Source organism: Zootoca vivipara, chromosome 11 (genome assembly GCF_965207765.1).
Source record: "Zootoca vivipara chromosome 11, rZooViv2.hap1.1, whole genome shotgun sequence".
Taxonomy (NCBI): domain Eukaryota; kingdom Metazoa; phylum Chordata; class Lepidosauria; order Squamata; family Lacertidae; genus Zootoca; species Zootoca vivipara.
Window position 1 is genome coordinate 44,751,870 of NC_142594.1, and position 16,644 is coordinate 44,768,513.

The following is a 16,644-nucleotide window of genomic DNA, read 5'->3' on the forward strand; positions in this document are numbered from 1 at the left end:
AGATTGAGTCTAGATCCTGCTGCTCTCAAGGGTGAGTGTGGTTAGTTTGATACGCATTTGAAAACCCTCCCCTAGACTAGGAAATCCTCCTCCTCCCAGCCCATAACTCAGGTGAGTGCAGAATGAAGTGGTGATCTAGGTATACACTCAACTACAAAGTCCACCAACCTGGGTGACTTTAAAGGAGAATTAGACAAATATTGGAGGGTAGGGCTATTAGTGGCTATTGGCCATGACAGCTATATTCTCCTTCCACTGTCAGTGGCATTATGCCTCTGAAAACCAGTTGCTGAGAATCACAGGCAGGGAGAGCTGCACTCGGGTCATTCCTGTGGGCTTCCCTTAAGCATCTGGCTGGCCGTGCTTAGAGCAGAATGCTGGATTAGATGAGCCTTTGGCCTGACCCAACAGTTCTCCTCTTCTGTTCTTATTGCTCACGGTGTGAGTGGGGCCTGCACACAGGCAGCGTTGAGTGCTGGAAGGGCTTTTGAGCAGCAGGAGCTATGCCCACAGCAGCCAACTCCTGCGCAGACACATAATTAATTGGATCAGAATCAGAACTTCGGCCTTTAAGATTCAATTTTGGTATTCAAAGAAATGTTTCACTCTCCACGGTTGTCCTGCTAAATGTTGGGATTTCAATATATAGCAAAAGGGAGCTGATGGGACATTACAGGAATGTCGGGTTTGTGAATCTGGGCTACAGGGTTTGAATCTGTCTCTCTCCTCCCCCCCCCAAGACAGTAGGGGCTGAGGCCTATGCATGAGCCCCAGGGCTTTGGGAAATCGTTGGCTCCTAAATGCATAGCCAAAGTTCATATTGTGGGGCCTTCTGCTTCAGTGAATATTAACCCAGGATATGATTTGGGAGTTATACGTAATATTAAAAAGCAGTAACACACTTCACACTTTCTTCAAAACTGGGTGAAACATTTTTACTTGAATCATATTTGTTGGGGTTGGGGAGAATGAATAGCACCAAATAAATCCACAAGATTCTCAATTTTGCTCTCCTTTCAAAATCCCAAACAACTTTTTGGGGGGGATATATGCACACTAACAGCAAGGGTTTGGCCGCCAAAATCCCCTGGTCCCTTCCCAGAAGCTAAGGGGTACCCATTCAGAAGGAACAAAACAATGCACAGCCGGGGGGGGGGGGCGACATTCTTTGCACTTTATTTAGTAAGACCTTCCACCACAAAAAGAGGAAAGGGCAAAAAACCAAAACCCTGGTATAGTCTCTGCAGCACAGTTCACACTTCCAAGTGGTGTGTCAGCTAGGTTTTTGATCTCCAAAATCCTGCTTCCCACTCAGGACAGTGTTTTTTGGAGGTTGTTGGCACCGAGACTGCATGACGGAATCAATATCATGTCCAGTTTTTGGTTCTCACCCTTCCCATTGTTACTTGAAACCAACACATAAAATCTTAAGCCCAGTTTGTTTGTAGCTTACGGAACCATTTTATACAGCTGCTCGTCATTCATTTGCATTTTGGGTTGTTTTGTTTTGTTTTCCTTTGCACCCCCACCCCCACCCTACCCCATCTCTCTACAGCTGAGCACACAGATATTAAGCCATGGAGATCTGCCCTCCGTGTACAGTGAGGCCAAACTGCTGGCGCACACATACCAGTCTGTCAAGCAACAGCTGTTTAAAGCATTTCAGAAAGCCGGTCTGGGAACCTGGGTGAAAAAGCCCCCGGAGCAAGATCAGTTCCCGCTAACTGTGTGAATCATCTGGCACTTCTGTGCTGTGACCCCCATCAAGCTGACTGAAGATGGAGAGAAGGGCAGGAGAAAACCGCAGGAGCTGGCTGCGCAACGGATGCCACCCGAGACTTACCTCCGATGGAAGCATCTCAATTTGGAAATCCTAACAATGCATTAAGTATAAGATTATGTTCTGATTAATGCACTGAACTTGACTTTAGGAAACTGCTTTTGCATACCCTTCTTCCCTTCTCAAGGATGTACAAAGGCCCAGGTTACAAAAATGACCTTCACTGTTCGTTCCTTGTTTCGTAGCACATTACAGATCACTGTAATTATCCAACTGGCACCTGCCTTTCGGGCAACAGCAGGTCCCGCTTCTAGCTAAAACAAAAAGAAAAACCCTGCCGTGTTCCCCTTCATCGTTAGTGCAATAATTAACATTGGAGAATGAGAGGTTTTTCTAGGTAGCAAACACATGCAGGTACTTTTAGAATCAGGACGCCACAGAAGGTCACCGTTTGCACTGAAACACAAGAGGAAAGCTCTGTATGTGCGTGTGCGTGTGTGTGTATGTATTTGTGTCTAAAGGGTTGGGATAATTCAAACAGATAAAAATAAAACAAATATTATGCCCCTGCATCTATGAACATAGGTTTGAAAGTGTGATCAGTGTCCACTAACATCTTAGAACCCAGCAGAGATGGGCAGAGTCACCTGTTATCAGGGAAAGGGGCTTCTGCTGGCCTGAACAGCAGCTCTGATCACTTCCAAGACGCAGAATAAAGTATGCCAAAAACAAGCAAATAAGCCTAGCAGCCCCTTTCTGCTGGATGAAACTGTAGCATCTGGACAGACACAATTTCATGGAGAACAACATCCTGTGAACTAAACCCTCAGAAACACCCATAGCTCCCCAGTTCCCATCATTGCGCTGGCTGAAAAAGAAACACCAGCGGTTCTTTCTCCATGTCCATACAGGCCAAGTGCGTCACATGAAGCTATTTTGTAACATGTGAAATAGTCGCATAAGTCACAACACACTCTTCTCTGTAAATGTGCAAACTGGTCCCTAATTTGCTGGTACAGCAGTCCTCTGATACATGAGAAATGTTATTTAGGATGCCCAAAGAGAAACATTATAGAAAATCTAAGCAACTCCAGAATTAACCTCTACCCCAATTGTATTTTTGTTTTAGGGTTTTGTTTTGTTTGGGTTTTTCCGTCTTTGCAAATGACAGGATTTGCGGGTATACCACCACTGTTTTGTTTTTAATCTTGTGGTTTTCATGAAATGTGTATATATTTAACAAGCTGCTACTTATCTGTGACCTGTCTTAGCGTCCTTTCTTAGAGCTATCCAATACTTTTCAAACACAAGCACATAGCTCATTCTCACTGCCCTCCCCCGCTGAATTTCCTTTATGCTATACTTTCTTCCTTTTCGCCAGTAAAACTAGCCATATTCAGTAAATACATTCATGCATCGATGCCCAGGCAATAGTAATAGCTACACTATTTTGATGAAATTTTTATTTTTTAGATTATAAATTACAAGATGTATCTTATAGTGTCTTGTACAAATGATATGATTGTGATAAACTAGAATTTTTAAAGATTAAAAATAAAAAGAAATCTTCCCCTTACAGAGATGTTTTCAAAAAATAATACATTCCATATTAACTACCAAAAAAAAATTCCTTAGAGTAGAAATAGTAGAAGATCTGAATTGTTTTAATGAGTTAGGAATGGATACTAAGGATATTTTAGGATAGAAAGTGCTCCATTTCTAAAATAAGATGTAACAGGCCTTAAGCCTTTCAAAAAGTCGTTAATTTGGTCTGGAAAGCATTTTGCCCTTAATCCCAGATTTGTGGGGTGCAGTAGGGAAAGAGAGATTTGGGTCAGAATCCAGAGAAACTGGTTACCTGGGTCCTTCCCCCCTTTTTTGAAGATGGGGACAACATTTGCCCACTTCCAGTTTGCAGGGACCTCGTCTGTTTTCCAAGAATTCTCAAAGGTTATAGACGGAGGCTATGGAATTAATGGAAGTTCTCCAGTGACCTTGGTCCTACGAAGCCTGATCTTATGCACATTTGCTAGGAAGTAAACCCCAGTGACTTCAGTGGTACTTACTCCAAAGTGAATGTGTAGAGCAGGCACTCCCAACCTGCGGCCCTCCAGATGTTTTGGCCTACAACTCCCATGATCCCTAGCTAACAGGACCAGTGGTCAGGGATGGTGGGAATTGCAGTCCCAAACATCTGGAGGGGCAGAAGGTGTAGAGGATTGCCGCCTGAACCCCACTGTAATAGGACTTTAGCGTCATTGAGGGCCTGTACATATTTGGAAAAATCACATGGTTAGGAAAGCATGTGGATATCACATATTTGAATGCTCCCACCCATCCCCCCCCAAAAAAAACAAGCAAGCAAAAAAAAACATTGCACATTCAAACCATACTAATTTTCTATGCAGGGAGAGTAAAAAGTAAATGGGGAAAAGCAGAGCTGGGAGCAGGTTTCCGGGAGCTCCTGGGCACAGCATTACACCTCTTGGCTCTTGACAATGATCCCCTATTGTGAAAGAAAAACAATACAAAATACCATGCAAAATTAACCTATTTTGTATCTCTGAACTCCAAAGGATTTGTGATGCTTTGCCATTCTAATGATAGGTGGATCTTGTCTCTCATAGGCTGGGATGCCACATGTTCAACACAGTGCACAAGCCACTGAGAAAGAAATGTCAATCTTGCCCGTTTTGTTCTTTTATCCGCTTTCACACACAAAAGGTGTGTGTGGAGTGTGGAGCCCATCTTTTACTGACATTTACAGAGAACATCTTGAGGGGGGGGTGTTATTTGAAGTCCTAGCATATTACATTTCTCCATCAAGGTTTTCTACTCAGAACTTGCCCAACTGTGCTGAGATATGAGCAGGCACTCACGTCTTGACCTTACAAGGCCATAATAACTCTGTGGCACTGTTCTATCAAAGTAGCAGGTCAAACCAAGAAGAGAACAAAAGATTAAATAATTCTCTCTGCTATTTTTTTTAAAAAGCATTAAATTCAATTTCCCCCCCAAAAAAGACATCCACAATACAATAATTTGGCTCCAGCTCACCTATTAAGCAAGGGTACTTAAGTGTACAAAAACGGCACACTGAGGAGACCTTCATCACAGGGCTCACATGCTGATGGAATGAAAGTTTCACATAAACACAAACACAGTGGGATGCACTGGCAGGCCTCAGTCCATCAAAAGCCTCATCAAATTTTCAAAAAAGTTAAGTCACCATTGATGTGTAGTACAGAATAAAGATTCATCAAAAGAAAAGATTTGATGCTATTTTTACTGTTACATGTATGCCCATTCCTTTCCTCCAAGGAGATCAAGGTTCTGCATACATGGTTCTTCCTCTCCTCCTTTTCTTCTCACAACAACCCTGTAGAGAACTAGGCAATGGCCCAAGGTCACCCAGTGAGTTTCATGACTGAGAGGGGATTTGACTCCTGATGACTCCACCGGCTCTCTTAGTATGGTAAACATGGAGCCTGGGGTGTAAGGTTCAAACAGGGGCCTTTTAAAGAACAGCCTGTATGCCAAACAGGATTGATATACAGTGGTACCTCGGTTTATGAACACAATTGGTTCCGGAAGTCTGTTCATAAACTGAAGCGTTCATAAACTGAAGCGAACTTTCCCATTGAAAGTAATGGAAAGTGGATTAATCTGTTCCAGATGGTCCGCGGGGTACTTAAACTGAAGCGTTCATAAACTGAAGCGAACTTTCCCATTGAAAGTAATGGGAAGTGGATTAATCTGTTCCAGATGGTCCGCGGGGTACTTAAACTGAAGCGTTCATAAACTGAAGCATGGGTGTAATTGGTTCCGGAAGTCTGTTCATAAACTGAAGCGAACTTTCCCATTGAAAGTAATGGAAAATGAATTAATCCGTTCCAGATGGGTCCGCGGCGTTCATAAACCGAAAATTCATAAACCGAGGTGTTCATAAACCGAGGTTCCACTTTACTGTACTGCTTAATCACCCAAATCTCTTTGCATAACATATACATTAAAAATATAGATAAAATCAGATTAGTCTCAACATGTAGTGCCACTGTAAGGCATTACAAATAGAGAACTTCCCAAATTAAAGAGAAAAACATAAGACCTTCCAAGCAATAATTATGGTGAGAAGAACAAATATACGAAAAAGAAAAAAGAAAAATCCTTCAGATTTGAACACTAAGCAACACAGAGAGTAAAGGAAAAATAGAACAGTGTCATTAAGACATACAAAGGGAGATTTCATTGCACTCTCTTATGCCTTAACAGATCATTGTAACAAAGGGAAGGGGGGGGGAATAAAATATCAAGGGCTGTTTTTTTCCCCTAAAAGGATTTCCCAGCAAGGAGAAAGATCTGAAGTGATTTAATTCCCCCCTCTTTATAAAGCTATTCCCCACACAGGCCAGCATATTGAAGGGCATTATAGAAGTACTTAGTAGGTAGCACAAAATAATTACAGTAAATATAGAGAAGCTGGAAACCTGTGCAAATGCTTGACCACATACATGACAGTCCCGTGATTGGCACAGCACAGCAAACTAATCAGAATTCTAAACCCCCTCCCTGCCTTTCCTTGCCCTTACTTTCGTAGAAGCTGGCTTTCATCCAGCACTCCACCTATACAATAGGACTTTCTGTTATAATGAGAATTTTGGTGAGTGCAAAGGGAACTATATCATATGAGGCCTGAAGCAGAAGAAAATCAGAGCTCTCAAATGTTTATCTGGCTCCAGCAAACTTCTATGAAAAGTAGAGGTTTGAAACAGCCTCTGGATTTCTGCAGCACAGCCCCTTGCCCCAATTGGCCACCTACAAAAATGCCCCGTATAAATATTTGAAGTATCTGAAAAAAATTGTGGTGTTTTCCAAGTTTACTCACCCTTTGTGTTCATCTCCCACCCACCCACTCCTGGGATCTTCTCTGAGCAGAACAGCCAATACTGCAGGAATACCAAATTGCCAAAAGAAACAAACAAGAAATGTGGCTACAGGTAGGTAGCCGTGTTGGTCTGCCGTAGTCGAAACAAAATAAAAAAATTCCTTCCAGTAGCACCTTAGAGACCAACTAAGTTTGTCATTGATTGGTATGAGCTTTCGTGTGCATGCACACTTCTTCAGAAATGTGGCAAAACTCTGTGGGCTATTTTTGAGAACTCCATTGAAAGCCCCGGAGGATTCTTTTTGTTTGAGTCCATGGCCCCCAAGTTCCGATTCCCCCGTGCGGTGCTCTGTTGACTCATTCTGACAAAACCCATGCTCACCACCACCTCTGCATTTCCTGAAGCAAGGGAGAATGACTCGTGAGGATATTCTAAAGGGAAGACAATGTACATAAGCGAGCATGAGTGAATGGCAATACTGTACGAATGGATGTACATTTGTAAGATTTGTACAAACAGAATTAAATCTGAATTTACAGATGTGAATTTGCTGCTAAGTTCTGTAAATTGCACTTCAGTGATACCTGATAAGTGAATGTTTCTGTTATAAGTGAATAAAATGCCGAGGAAAAGAAAATGCTCTCTCTCATTGATATTTCTTCATTCTGCCTGAAAACTAGGAGGATTTTACCGCACTAGCAACATCCCTGCCATGTTTGAAAGACAGCTGATCCAGGTCATACACAAACTCAGCTTGGTGCCCCCTCCTCTCATGCCACCACACCCCACAAAAAAAGACACACACACAGGCCAAGCAGAATGGAACAAAACCCCAGGCAAGATGCAACATTCTGCTGCTACTTGATCATGCATTCCAAGTGGCACAAGCTGAACAGTTGCAAGTGGGCACCATGCCCAGCAGAACCCACTTAGATTTCTTGTGCAGATCATCGTATCTCTTTAATAATATTTGTATCACTGAGGGACTCCTGTGGCATTTCACAATGATGTCATTTCCAAGTTCAAACTGATGGCAACCAGGGTGGGAACCAAGGTTCATGGTAAAATTCAAAAACTTCTTTTGGTATATTTTATAAATTTAATAGTGGCGAGGATTCTGTGTTATGCTTCCCCATGAATACAGGCAGTGCTATCAATGCAGGTCCATTGTTTGACTTCACATCACAGTCACTTGAAGTATAAAGTCAGAGAGATACAATCATCTCTGGCAGGGATGGGGCATTTTTGGCCTTCCAGGTTTATTGGACTCCAAATCCCATCAGTTCCAGCTAGCATGGTCAAGGATGATGGGCACTGTAGTCCAATAAAAGGGGAGCACTAGGGATGGAGAAGATTCGATTTAAAGGCAACCCAGACTAATTCATTATACGGTGGTGCCTCGACTTATGAATTTAATCCGTTCCGAAGGCACCTTTCGTAGGTTGAAAAATTCGTAAGTCGAAAAGCGCCATTGGAAACGTGATTTCCCATAGGAATGCATTGGAAACAGAAAAATTCGTAAGTCGAAGCAACCCCATCTAAAAATTCGTAAGTCGAAAAAACCCTATCTAAAACCGCCGCGGTTTCCGTTCGGATGTCGAGAAATTCGTAACCATTTGCCCCATTCATAAGTGTGTGTGTGTGTGTGTGTGTGTGTGTGTGTGTGTGTATTATAATGAATTAGCCTGGGTTGCCTTTAAATGCATACTGAATCGAATCCTCTCCATCCCTAGTGCTCCCCTTTTATTTTATTGGACTACATACACAGTGTATTTTTATGTGTATAAGATGCCCCCATATATAAGACGTGCCCCCCTATTTGGGGGGGCTCCGATTTAAGAAAATGGGGGGGACTTATATCCGTGTATAAGATGACCTCAGATTTTAAACATTATTTTAGAGCATAAAAACCTAGTCTTGTACATGGTAAAGTACAGTATGTGTGTATATGTATAATATATATATACATATATACGCTTTTTATTAGTTTTCTTACTTCACAAACACTCTCAAAAAGTTAACAAAATAATAAAATAATAGCAAAAGGAAAAACATACATACATCCAAAAATCTGTAAGTTCTTACAATAAAACTTATGCCACCATGTCCTTAATTCACACTTTCTGAAAATAATACGCAAACCAAAACACAGCCCTCCTTTGAAAGTCACACTTCTCCAAAGTTTGAAATGCAGGTTCTCCAGCCAGGAAATGTGCACAGAAACACATATACTGGGGCAAAGTGTGCATAAACATGAATACATGCATGAAAAATAACATTTTAAATGAATTACAAAAGTGCATACAAACACTAAAATGCTGATACGCTTTCATGAGAATCTGCAAATTGATGCGCAAACGTGAAGAACTGAGCGGAAAAAATTGCTTTAAATCCCATATGCGATGAGGGAGAGCAAAGATGAGTGCTCCAGCCACCTGGCCCCATCCCCCTCCATGAGTTCCTGGAAGAAGGAGCCTGCTCGGCTCACACAGAATCCCCACCCGTTTTAGAACTCTGGAAAACTGGGTTCTAACATTTGCCAGGAGCCGCTACATGAGTCAAAAAGGCTTCCTGCTGCAGACGTCATCTCTCCAACTGATGGAGGGCACCCAGACAGAGAAGGTGGGTCAAACTATGGTAGCTGGCCCATCTCCACTCTCCCTTATCAGGTTGGGGCAGAGGGGGTGTGTGTTTTTTCTCCTCCTTCCCATTCACCACGCCTGTCACTAAGTTTCAATCACAGCCGAAGTTTCCGGAATTGTTCCTACGATTTAAAACTCTGGTTGCTTTTATTAGTATTCCACCCCACACAGCCCTTGACTACGTACCCGGGAGCAGAATAAAGATTATACACAAACAATGAGAGCCGTCTGAGGAGACCTTCAGCTTTTCCTTCAACAGTTTGGTACAAGCTTGCTGCAGGCTGAAATCAAACATAGGAGGACACTCAGACGGGGAGGGCAGCAGAAGGGGAGGCCATCTACGTGTTTCAGCGGCAAGAGAGAGGCTGGTCTATTTTTAATCACAGAGATATGTTGATGGATGGTTCTTTCGCACCATGGATCCTTTTATTCAAAGACAACAATGTTTCCTAGTTAAGGAATTCCTAACGTAGGCCTTCAGGTTTTCACACAGGATGGGAAGCTCTTTCTTACAAACTGTTCTTCCACTTAGAGGCGGCTGAGGGAAACCCAGCCCGATGGGTGGGTAGATATATATATTATATTATTATTATTATTATTATTATTATTATTATTATTTATTATTATTACAGTGGTACCTCAGTTTATGAACACAATTGGTTCCGGAAGTCTGTTCATAAACTGAAGCGAACTTTCCCATTGAAAGTAATGGAAAGTGGATTAATCCGTTCCAGACGGGTCCGTGGAGTACTCAACCTGAAGCGTACTTAACCCGAAGCATGGGTGTAATTGGTTCCAGAAGTCTGTTCATAAACTGAAGCGTTCATAAACTGAAGCGAACTTTCCCATTGAAAGTAATGGAAAGTGAATTAATCCGTTCCAGATGGGTCCGTGGCGTTCGTAAACCAAAAATTCGTAAACCGAGGTGTTCATAAACCGAGGTTCCACTGTATTATTATTATTATTATTATTATTATTATTATTATTATTATGTTACCCTAGGCACCCAGGGAACAATTGGCTTTTCATCCGTTTAAATGAGGGGCTCTAAATTGCACCACACAGGTAAAGCAGCATTAGACCACTTTAACCAGTCATGGTCTCCCTCAAAGATTCATGGGAACTGTAGCTGTTAAGAGTGCTGAGATAATGCTCAAGCCTGCACTTCTAAAATTAAGAAGAAATGCTAAAGTAAGGCTCAAAAAAAGGTAAAGAACCCCTGGACGGTTAAGTCCCGTCAAAGGCGACTATGGGGTTGTGGCGCTCATCTCGCTTTCAGGCCAAGGGAGCCGGCGTTTGTCCACAGACAGCTTTCCAGGTCATGTGGCCAGCAGGACTAAACCGCTTCTGGTGCAACAGAACACCGTGACAGAAGCCAGAGCGCACGGAAACGCCGTTTACCTTCCTGCCAAAGCAGTACCTATTTATCTACTTGCACTGGTGTTCTTTTGAACTGCTAGGTTGGCAGGAACTGGGACGGTAGCTCACCATGTCGCGGGGATTCAAACCGCCGTCCTTTCGATCGGCAAGCCCCAGAGGCTCAGTGGTTTAGACCACAGTGCCACCCGCATCCCCCCCCCAAAAAAAATGCCAAAGTGCCCTGTGAATGACTAAGGAAAGCAGAAGCCTCTTCTGAAGGGGGAGAAAACTATGGAGCAATTGGAGTACCGGCTCGGCACAGCACTAAACATAAACCAAGCTTTTATGGAGAGAGACTGTTGGTTCAGCTTCCTCTGTATTCTCTAATGCAGGCTTCACCAACCTGGTGCCCTTCGGATGTTTGCTGGGGCTGATGGGAGATGTAGTGCAAACTTCAGGAGGATGCCTGGCTGGTGAAGTATGGTCTAGGCCAGTGTTTCCCAACCTTGTGCCTCCAGATGTTTTGGGACTACAACTCCCATCATCCCTAGCTAGCAAGACCAGTGGTCAGGAATGATAGGAATTGTAGTCCGAAAACAGCTGGAGGCACAAGGTTGGGAAACACTGGTCTAGGCTAGGGACTGGCAGTGCCTTTCTCATGATTAGATGTAAATATGCATAGCAGATGCTGTTCCATTGAGCTACAGTAGTTCCCTGAAGAAGATACTGAAGAGAGCTGTTGCTGATTTGCAGGTAGGATTCGATCGCATGCCAGCCAATTCTGGATGTGCAGCTGGCGCAACAAACCCACTTATAAATAAATAAATACTGGACTTTTTACAATAAGTAAAGTGCCAGGAAACTGTACTGGAAGATGTGGCCTAACAATTGCTTGATGCAATGTTATATGTAACCTGCTCAAGCAACCGTTTCAGAGGATTTTGCTCAAGAAATAGACAATATCATATAAACTCCCTGCAAACTTTGCACAAACAAATCCCAATGAATGTTCAATAAACGGGCCGTCTGGAAGCAACCCTTAGAATTGCTTTCTGCTTGTTTTGGGTTTTAGCCATATTGCTACCTTCCCCATCCCCCAAAAGGCTGCACGGGACATTTTGGCTAACTGGAAAAAGAAAATGTAAAACAGACAACATGTAAAATCGTCGTTTATTTGTGCATAGTATATATGTGACAATTTAAAATCCAATTTCTTTGAAAGATCATATGAGATCTTTATTTAACTCACATATGAATTGCTTTGTTGTGTGTATCCTTTGTGTTTGTTGGAATAAATGAAAAACACAAACTCTGCAATATATTGTCTTAACAGAGAGTTTCACTGGATGTCTGTTTCTCAGATAAAATAAACATGTCCTTCTGTTGCAGTTAAGGCTTGATGGACATGCCTCTGTACTGGATAAATGACATGTCACTAGGAAAAGCCACTTTTTAAGGCCTTTGATTCATGGCTGCTTTGGGGTGCCTTGAACCAGATCACTTGCTTTGCTTTCAAGAAGGGCTAACAGAAGTGGAAGGGGAGAGGGGGAATTTGAAAATTACACACACTGATGTCCAGCGCCTTTCAGAGATCCAGAGAAACCAAATTTCACACTTACACTCCCTAGACTTGGCTGAGAGTTTCAAGCATGAAAACTCAAAAGTTTCACTGACAGACTTCAGTGAAATTCAAGTTTTAATAACCTAAACGTTTGCAAACAAACAGCCATCAGAAAGATCAATGGCTGCAGTCTTGTCTGTGCCTGTGCTTTTGAACAATTCAAAGTCATGCTGGAGAATGGAGCCCAGTTGGATGGCTTCCCCCTATTTGCCCTGTTCTGCTACTGCCACGCCACAAACCAGTTTGCATCCTGGCAAATCAACTGGATGTATCGAATCATATTGCCAGAATGAAAATACTACTATTTGCATTCATAAGAACCACACTACTAATGAAAAAAGCAGCATCAGAAAGAGTCAAACTAGAGCTTGGCTCGCATTCATTCATACATGCCTGGTTCACAAGACACACCAAGCGAAACCGTGGCTTAGTTAAACCGTGCAAACATGGGTGCATCTGGAAAGGTGCTCACAACTGCTTTGCTCCTTCCTGGTCATTTTTGCTGCTGCCCACAGGTTAGCCAAGAACAAACCTTGGCTACAACTTCCAGTTAGTAAGTAAATACGGTAAGTAAGTAAGTAAGTAAATTTTTATTTATACCCCGCCCTCCCCAGCCAAGACCGGGCTCAGGGCGGCGCTAATATCAAATACATTAAAACACAATCAAACAATTGATTAAAATACAGCTTAAAAATTAGAATCAGGATAAAATTAAATGATTGCCCACGAATTACAACCATAGGGGTTGGGAAGCTCAAGTATTCATCAGGGCCAGCTATCCATGTTGGTCCCAGATGAGCCGATAAAAGGGCCAAAGAGGTAACTTACAGGGTCCCATAGAGGGGGGTCAATCTGGGCCCGAAACGAAGGCCAGTAGGAACAACTCCGTCTTGCAGGCCCCGCAGAAGGATGTCAAGTCCCACGGGGCCCTGGTCTTCTGAGATAGTGTTCCACCAGGCTGGGGCCAAAGCCGAAAAGGCCTTGCCCCTGGTTGAGGCCAGTTTAACCTCCTTGAGGCCCAGGACCTCCAACTAACTAACTAACAGTAGTGCAGAGAGAGGATACCCACTGGCCCCAGCTTGGACAACTTGCTAAGCCAAAGATCACAACGAGTCCTAGAAAGCCATTCAGTTTGTACAACATCACCATAACTATGTTTCCTTGTGGGCCACTTTCCCACAAAACTGTGCTCAAAGCAGCTCACAACTTATGAAATGGACAACAGCATTTCAAAAAACCCAATAAGTATGATTTAAAATAACCATTGGAAGCTGAATATCTTGTTATTTTCAGATAAGCAAGGGGTTTCCAGGGTCTCAGACAGAAGCCGTTCCCCATTGGAAAACCCTGGGACCTTCTGAAAGCAAATCACATGCAGTGCCACTGAGCTACAACCCTTTTCATGTTAATAAGTTAATAAATCATTTTTTTAAAAATCAGCCCATGCAACATTATATAAAACAAGACAAACCAACTGAATTTAACAGCTTCCAACTATACATGAGAGATAATAAAGCCTAACACTAAGAAACAAGGCCAAAACAGAGCTCTATCCCACAAGAATGGTTAGCTATGCATTGCCAGTAAGAGGCTTTGCCTCACGAAAAACAGACACCAATCGGAATAAAATTTGCATATGGTAATTATATGTACAGGTGCAAATTTAGAAATAATAATTATCAATAAATTAGAAATTAAATAATGCTCACCATAGTGGAGGAGGAACCAGGTGTGTCTGCTAAGTCTGCTGCAGCCTCAAGAAGACTCCTGCTCTCCCTTTCTACTGCTCCTTATCTTCAGAGCAGACTTGGGCTGGGCAGCCTTCAAAATAGAGAACTGTGTTCTGTGAAGTAGGACACACGGCCGCCCTGCAATCCACCCAACTGCATCAGCAGTCGGCTGTGATTCCTGGAGGTCCTGCTCCCTGCCTTGCAGGCCTTTCTTCTCCACCTGGCCTGGGAGGGCGGGGCCTGGACTGACTCCAGCTGCAGAAGCTGAAGCTGCTAAACAGACTCCTGGGGATTGTTGTTGTTGTTAGTGATACTAATTTTCCTGAATCTTTATTTTAGCTTATTTATGATTGATGTGGAAATTGTTTGATTTGGTGTTGTGCTTTTTGATGTTTCACTCATTGTTCAGGTCCACTTTCGTTATGTTTGTAATTGTGCAATAATAATAAATTCATGTTGTGAGGCGCCTTGAGCACGGCTTTACTTAGAGAAAGGCGGCATACAAGTAAAATCATGTCTGTATGTGCTTCCAGGAGCCTCCCCAACATTTGCCTTTTGCTGCTGTCAGCCACCTCTGGAGTAAGTTATATGGGAGCCAATTGCACCTCATCTAGCCTGTATTTGGGCCAGGCTACTTGGAGTGCAGCGATTTGTTCTGTGTGTGTTAAAATTGTTCACTTTTGTCATTTTTGAATTTTTTGTGTGTGTGTTATATTTGTATCTCCAACGCTCTGTGCCGCAGTGTTTTGAACGTTAGCTGTAAGCCACTTTGGGCGCAGCTCACTGTGGAAAAGCAGCATATTAAGTAAAGCTACCAAATCACACAAGATGGCAGCCACAGCTCTCCCTCAGTTTCCTTCAACCACCTGCTGCCCTGGAGGTCAAGACTTCCACTCCTCCTTCAGGCATGTACAGCGTTGTCTTCTAGGCAGCAGGCTTTCTGAGGCTCTAGTCTAGAGCAGGTATCCCCAAACCTCGGCCCTCCAGATGTTTTGGGACTACAATTCCCATCATCCCTGACCACTGATCCTGTTAGCTAGGGATCATGGGAGTTGTAGGCCAAAACATCTGGAGGGCCGTAGTTTGGGGGTGCCTGAACTAGAGCATGATGGGAAATATCTTCCAGCCTGAGGGCAGCCTTCCATGGGCGATATGCCAGTGGTGGGAGGAGCCAGAGGCAAAAGAGGGCGGAGCAATGAAGCTGAATTTCAGCTTCGTACAGCAGGCTAGTCTCTACTTCAACGACACATACCCCTCTTAGCCCTTCAGCCATGCAAGGAAAGAGGCGTTATCAGAGTACAAGGACAAATTCCAGCCAGGCAAAAACACTTGGGGGACGAGGCAGTGCAGTGTGTGGACCGGGGAGAGTTTTATGGGCCGAAGAGGGCTGCTTTTTGGCTGCTGTACCTAAGGTTCCTCAGCCCTGCAGTTACCCAAATAACTTTTCTTTATTTGCAGCTAGAAACTTTCCAGTGGTCTTTAGGGTTCATCTCTTGGATTTATCGCCTGTCCCGCCTTGTCATGGGTGTTTTTTTTATGTTATGTTTCTTTTTTAAAAGAAAAAAGAAAAGCAAAAAATACAAATCAGTTGTTCGGGTGAAGCATATGGATGACTTCTGTATTTCTAAATCTCATTTTCTTGAAAGATAAACACCAGATTTGTATTTGGATCACACTTGGCAGGCAGGCACCCACCCACGCAGGCAAGAGCTCTCACGTGGGGGAGCTGCCACATTACTTCCAACGCAGAGACTGGCTGGTGTAAGCAATGGGCTACCCTATGTGGATCTGCTTCCAGGAATAAAGGAAGACTTTGCTGTGTCCGCATTCTTAAGCAAACTGGCCTAATTTTCCCCTCCTGGACTTGAAAGTAATTATCTTTTGAATTTTGCACTTCTCTGAATTTTGCCGTGAAGTTGTTGGCTCAAATAATGTACCAAAATGCATAAAAAGATACACTGTATAGGGTATTGTTTAAAAAATACATTGAAATAAAATGTGCTTTTAGGTAATTATTTTGCCATAAAATAAGCACATACTTAAATATGAATTTTCATACAGGGTGTTTTCTTAATGTGGAAATGCAAAGGAACTGACTCATGAATGAATGCATACATTTAAAGCACTATGATGCCACTTTAAAAAGTCATGGCTTCTCTCAGATAATTCCAGGAGCTGTGATTCACTAAGGGTGCTGAGAGTTGTTAGGAAGCTCCTATCATTCCCCAACCCTCCAAGCTGCAATACTCTCTGAAGTGGGGTTGATTGTTAAAGCACTCTGGAATTGTAGCTGGGGGGGCTTCCTAACCACTCTCAGCACCCATAACAAACTACAGCTCCCAGAATCCTTTGAGGAGAGCCATACCTGCTTAAAGAGGTATCGTAGTGCTTTAAATGTATGCCACTTAAAATGGTGTCCCTCCGTGGAGCAATAGGGCTTCATAGGTTCTCCATTAGCTCTTCTCAAAGGCCAGGTTCACCAGCAAGTTTTGGCTCCTCCTATCCTTCAAATCTTTCCATTCCATTTAGTCATTACAAGAAGCTTGTAATTACGGTTGAGTTTGCTGTTTTCCTCCTCCCTCCCCAATGCCTTTTCCCTTTGTGATGTTTCTTTTATATTACAACC

The 16,644-nt window shown here is 43.0% G+C and overlaps 1 protein-coding gene across 1 annotated transcript in view; it reads left to right on the top strand.

Annotated features, from left to right (window-relative positions):
* LOC118091943 (inactive double-stranded RNA-specific editase B2) overlaps positions 1-4,126 on the top strand; it is a 75,852-nt gene extending 71,726 nt beyond the window's left edge. Inside the window, exon 9 of the mRNA XM_088654244.1 lies at positions 1,556-4,126. Coding sequence (XP_088510370.1) covers positions 1,556-1,732 — 177 coding nt within the window. The 3' untranslated portion in view covers positions 1,733-4,126. The remainder of the gene's footprint in view (positions 1-1,555) is intronic.
* Positions 4,127-16,644: the final 12,518 nt, after the last annotated feature.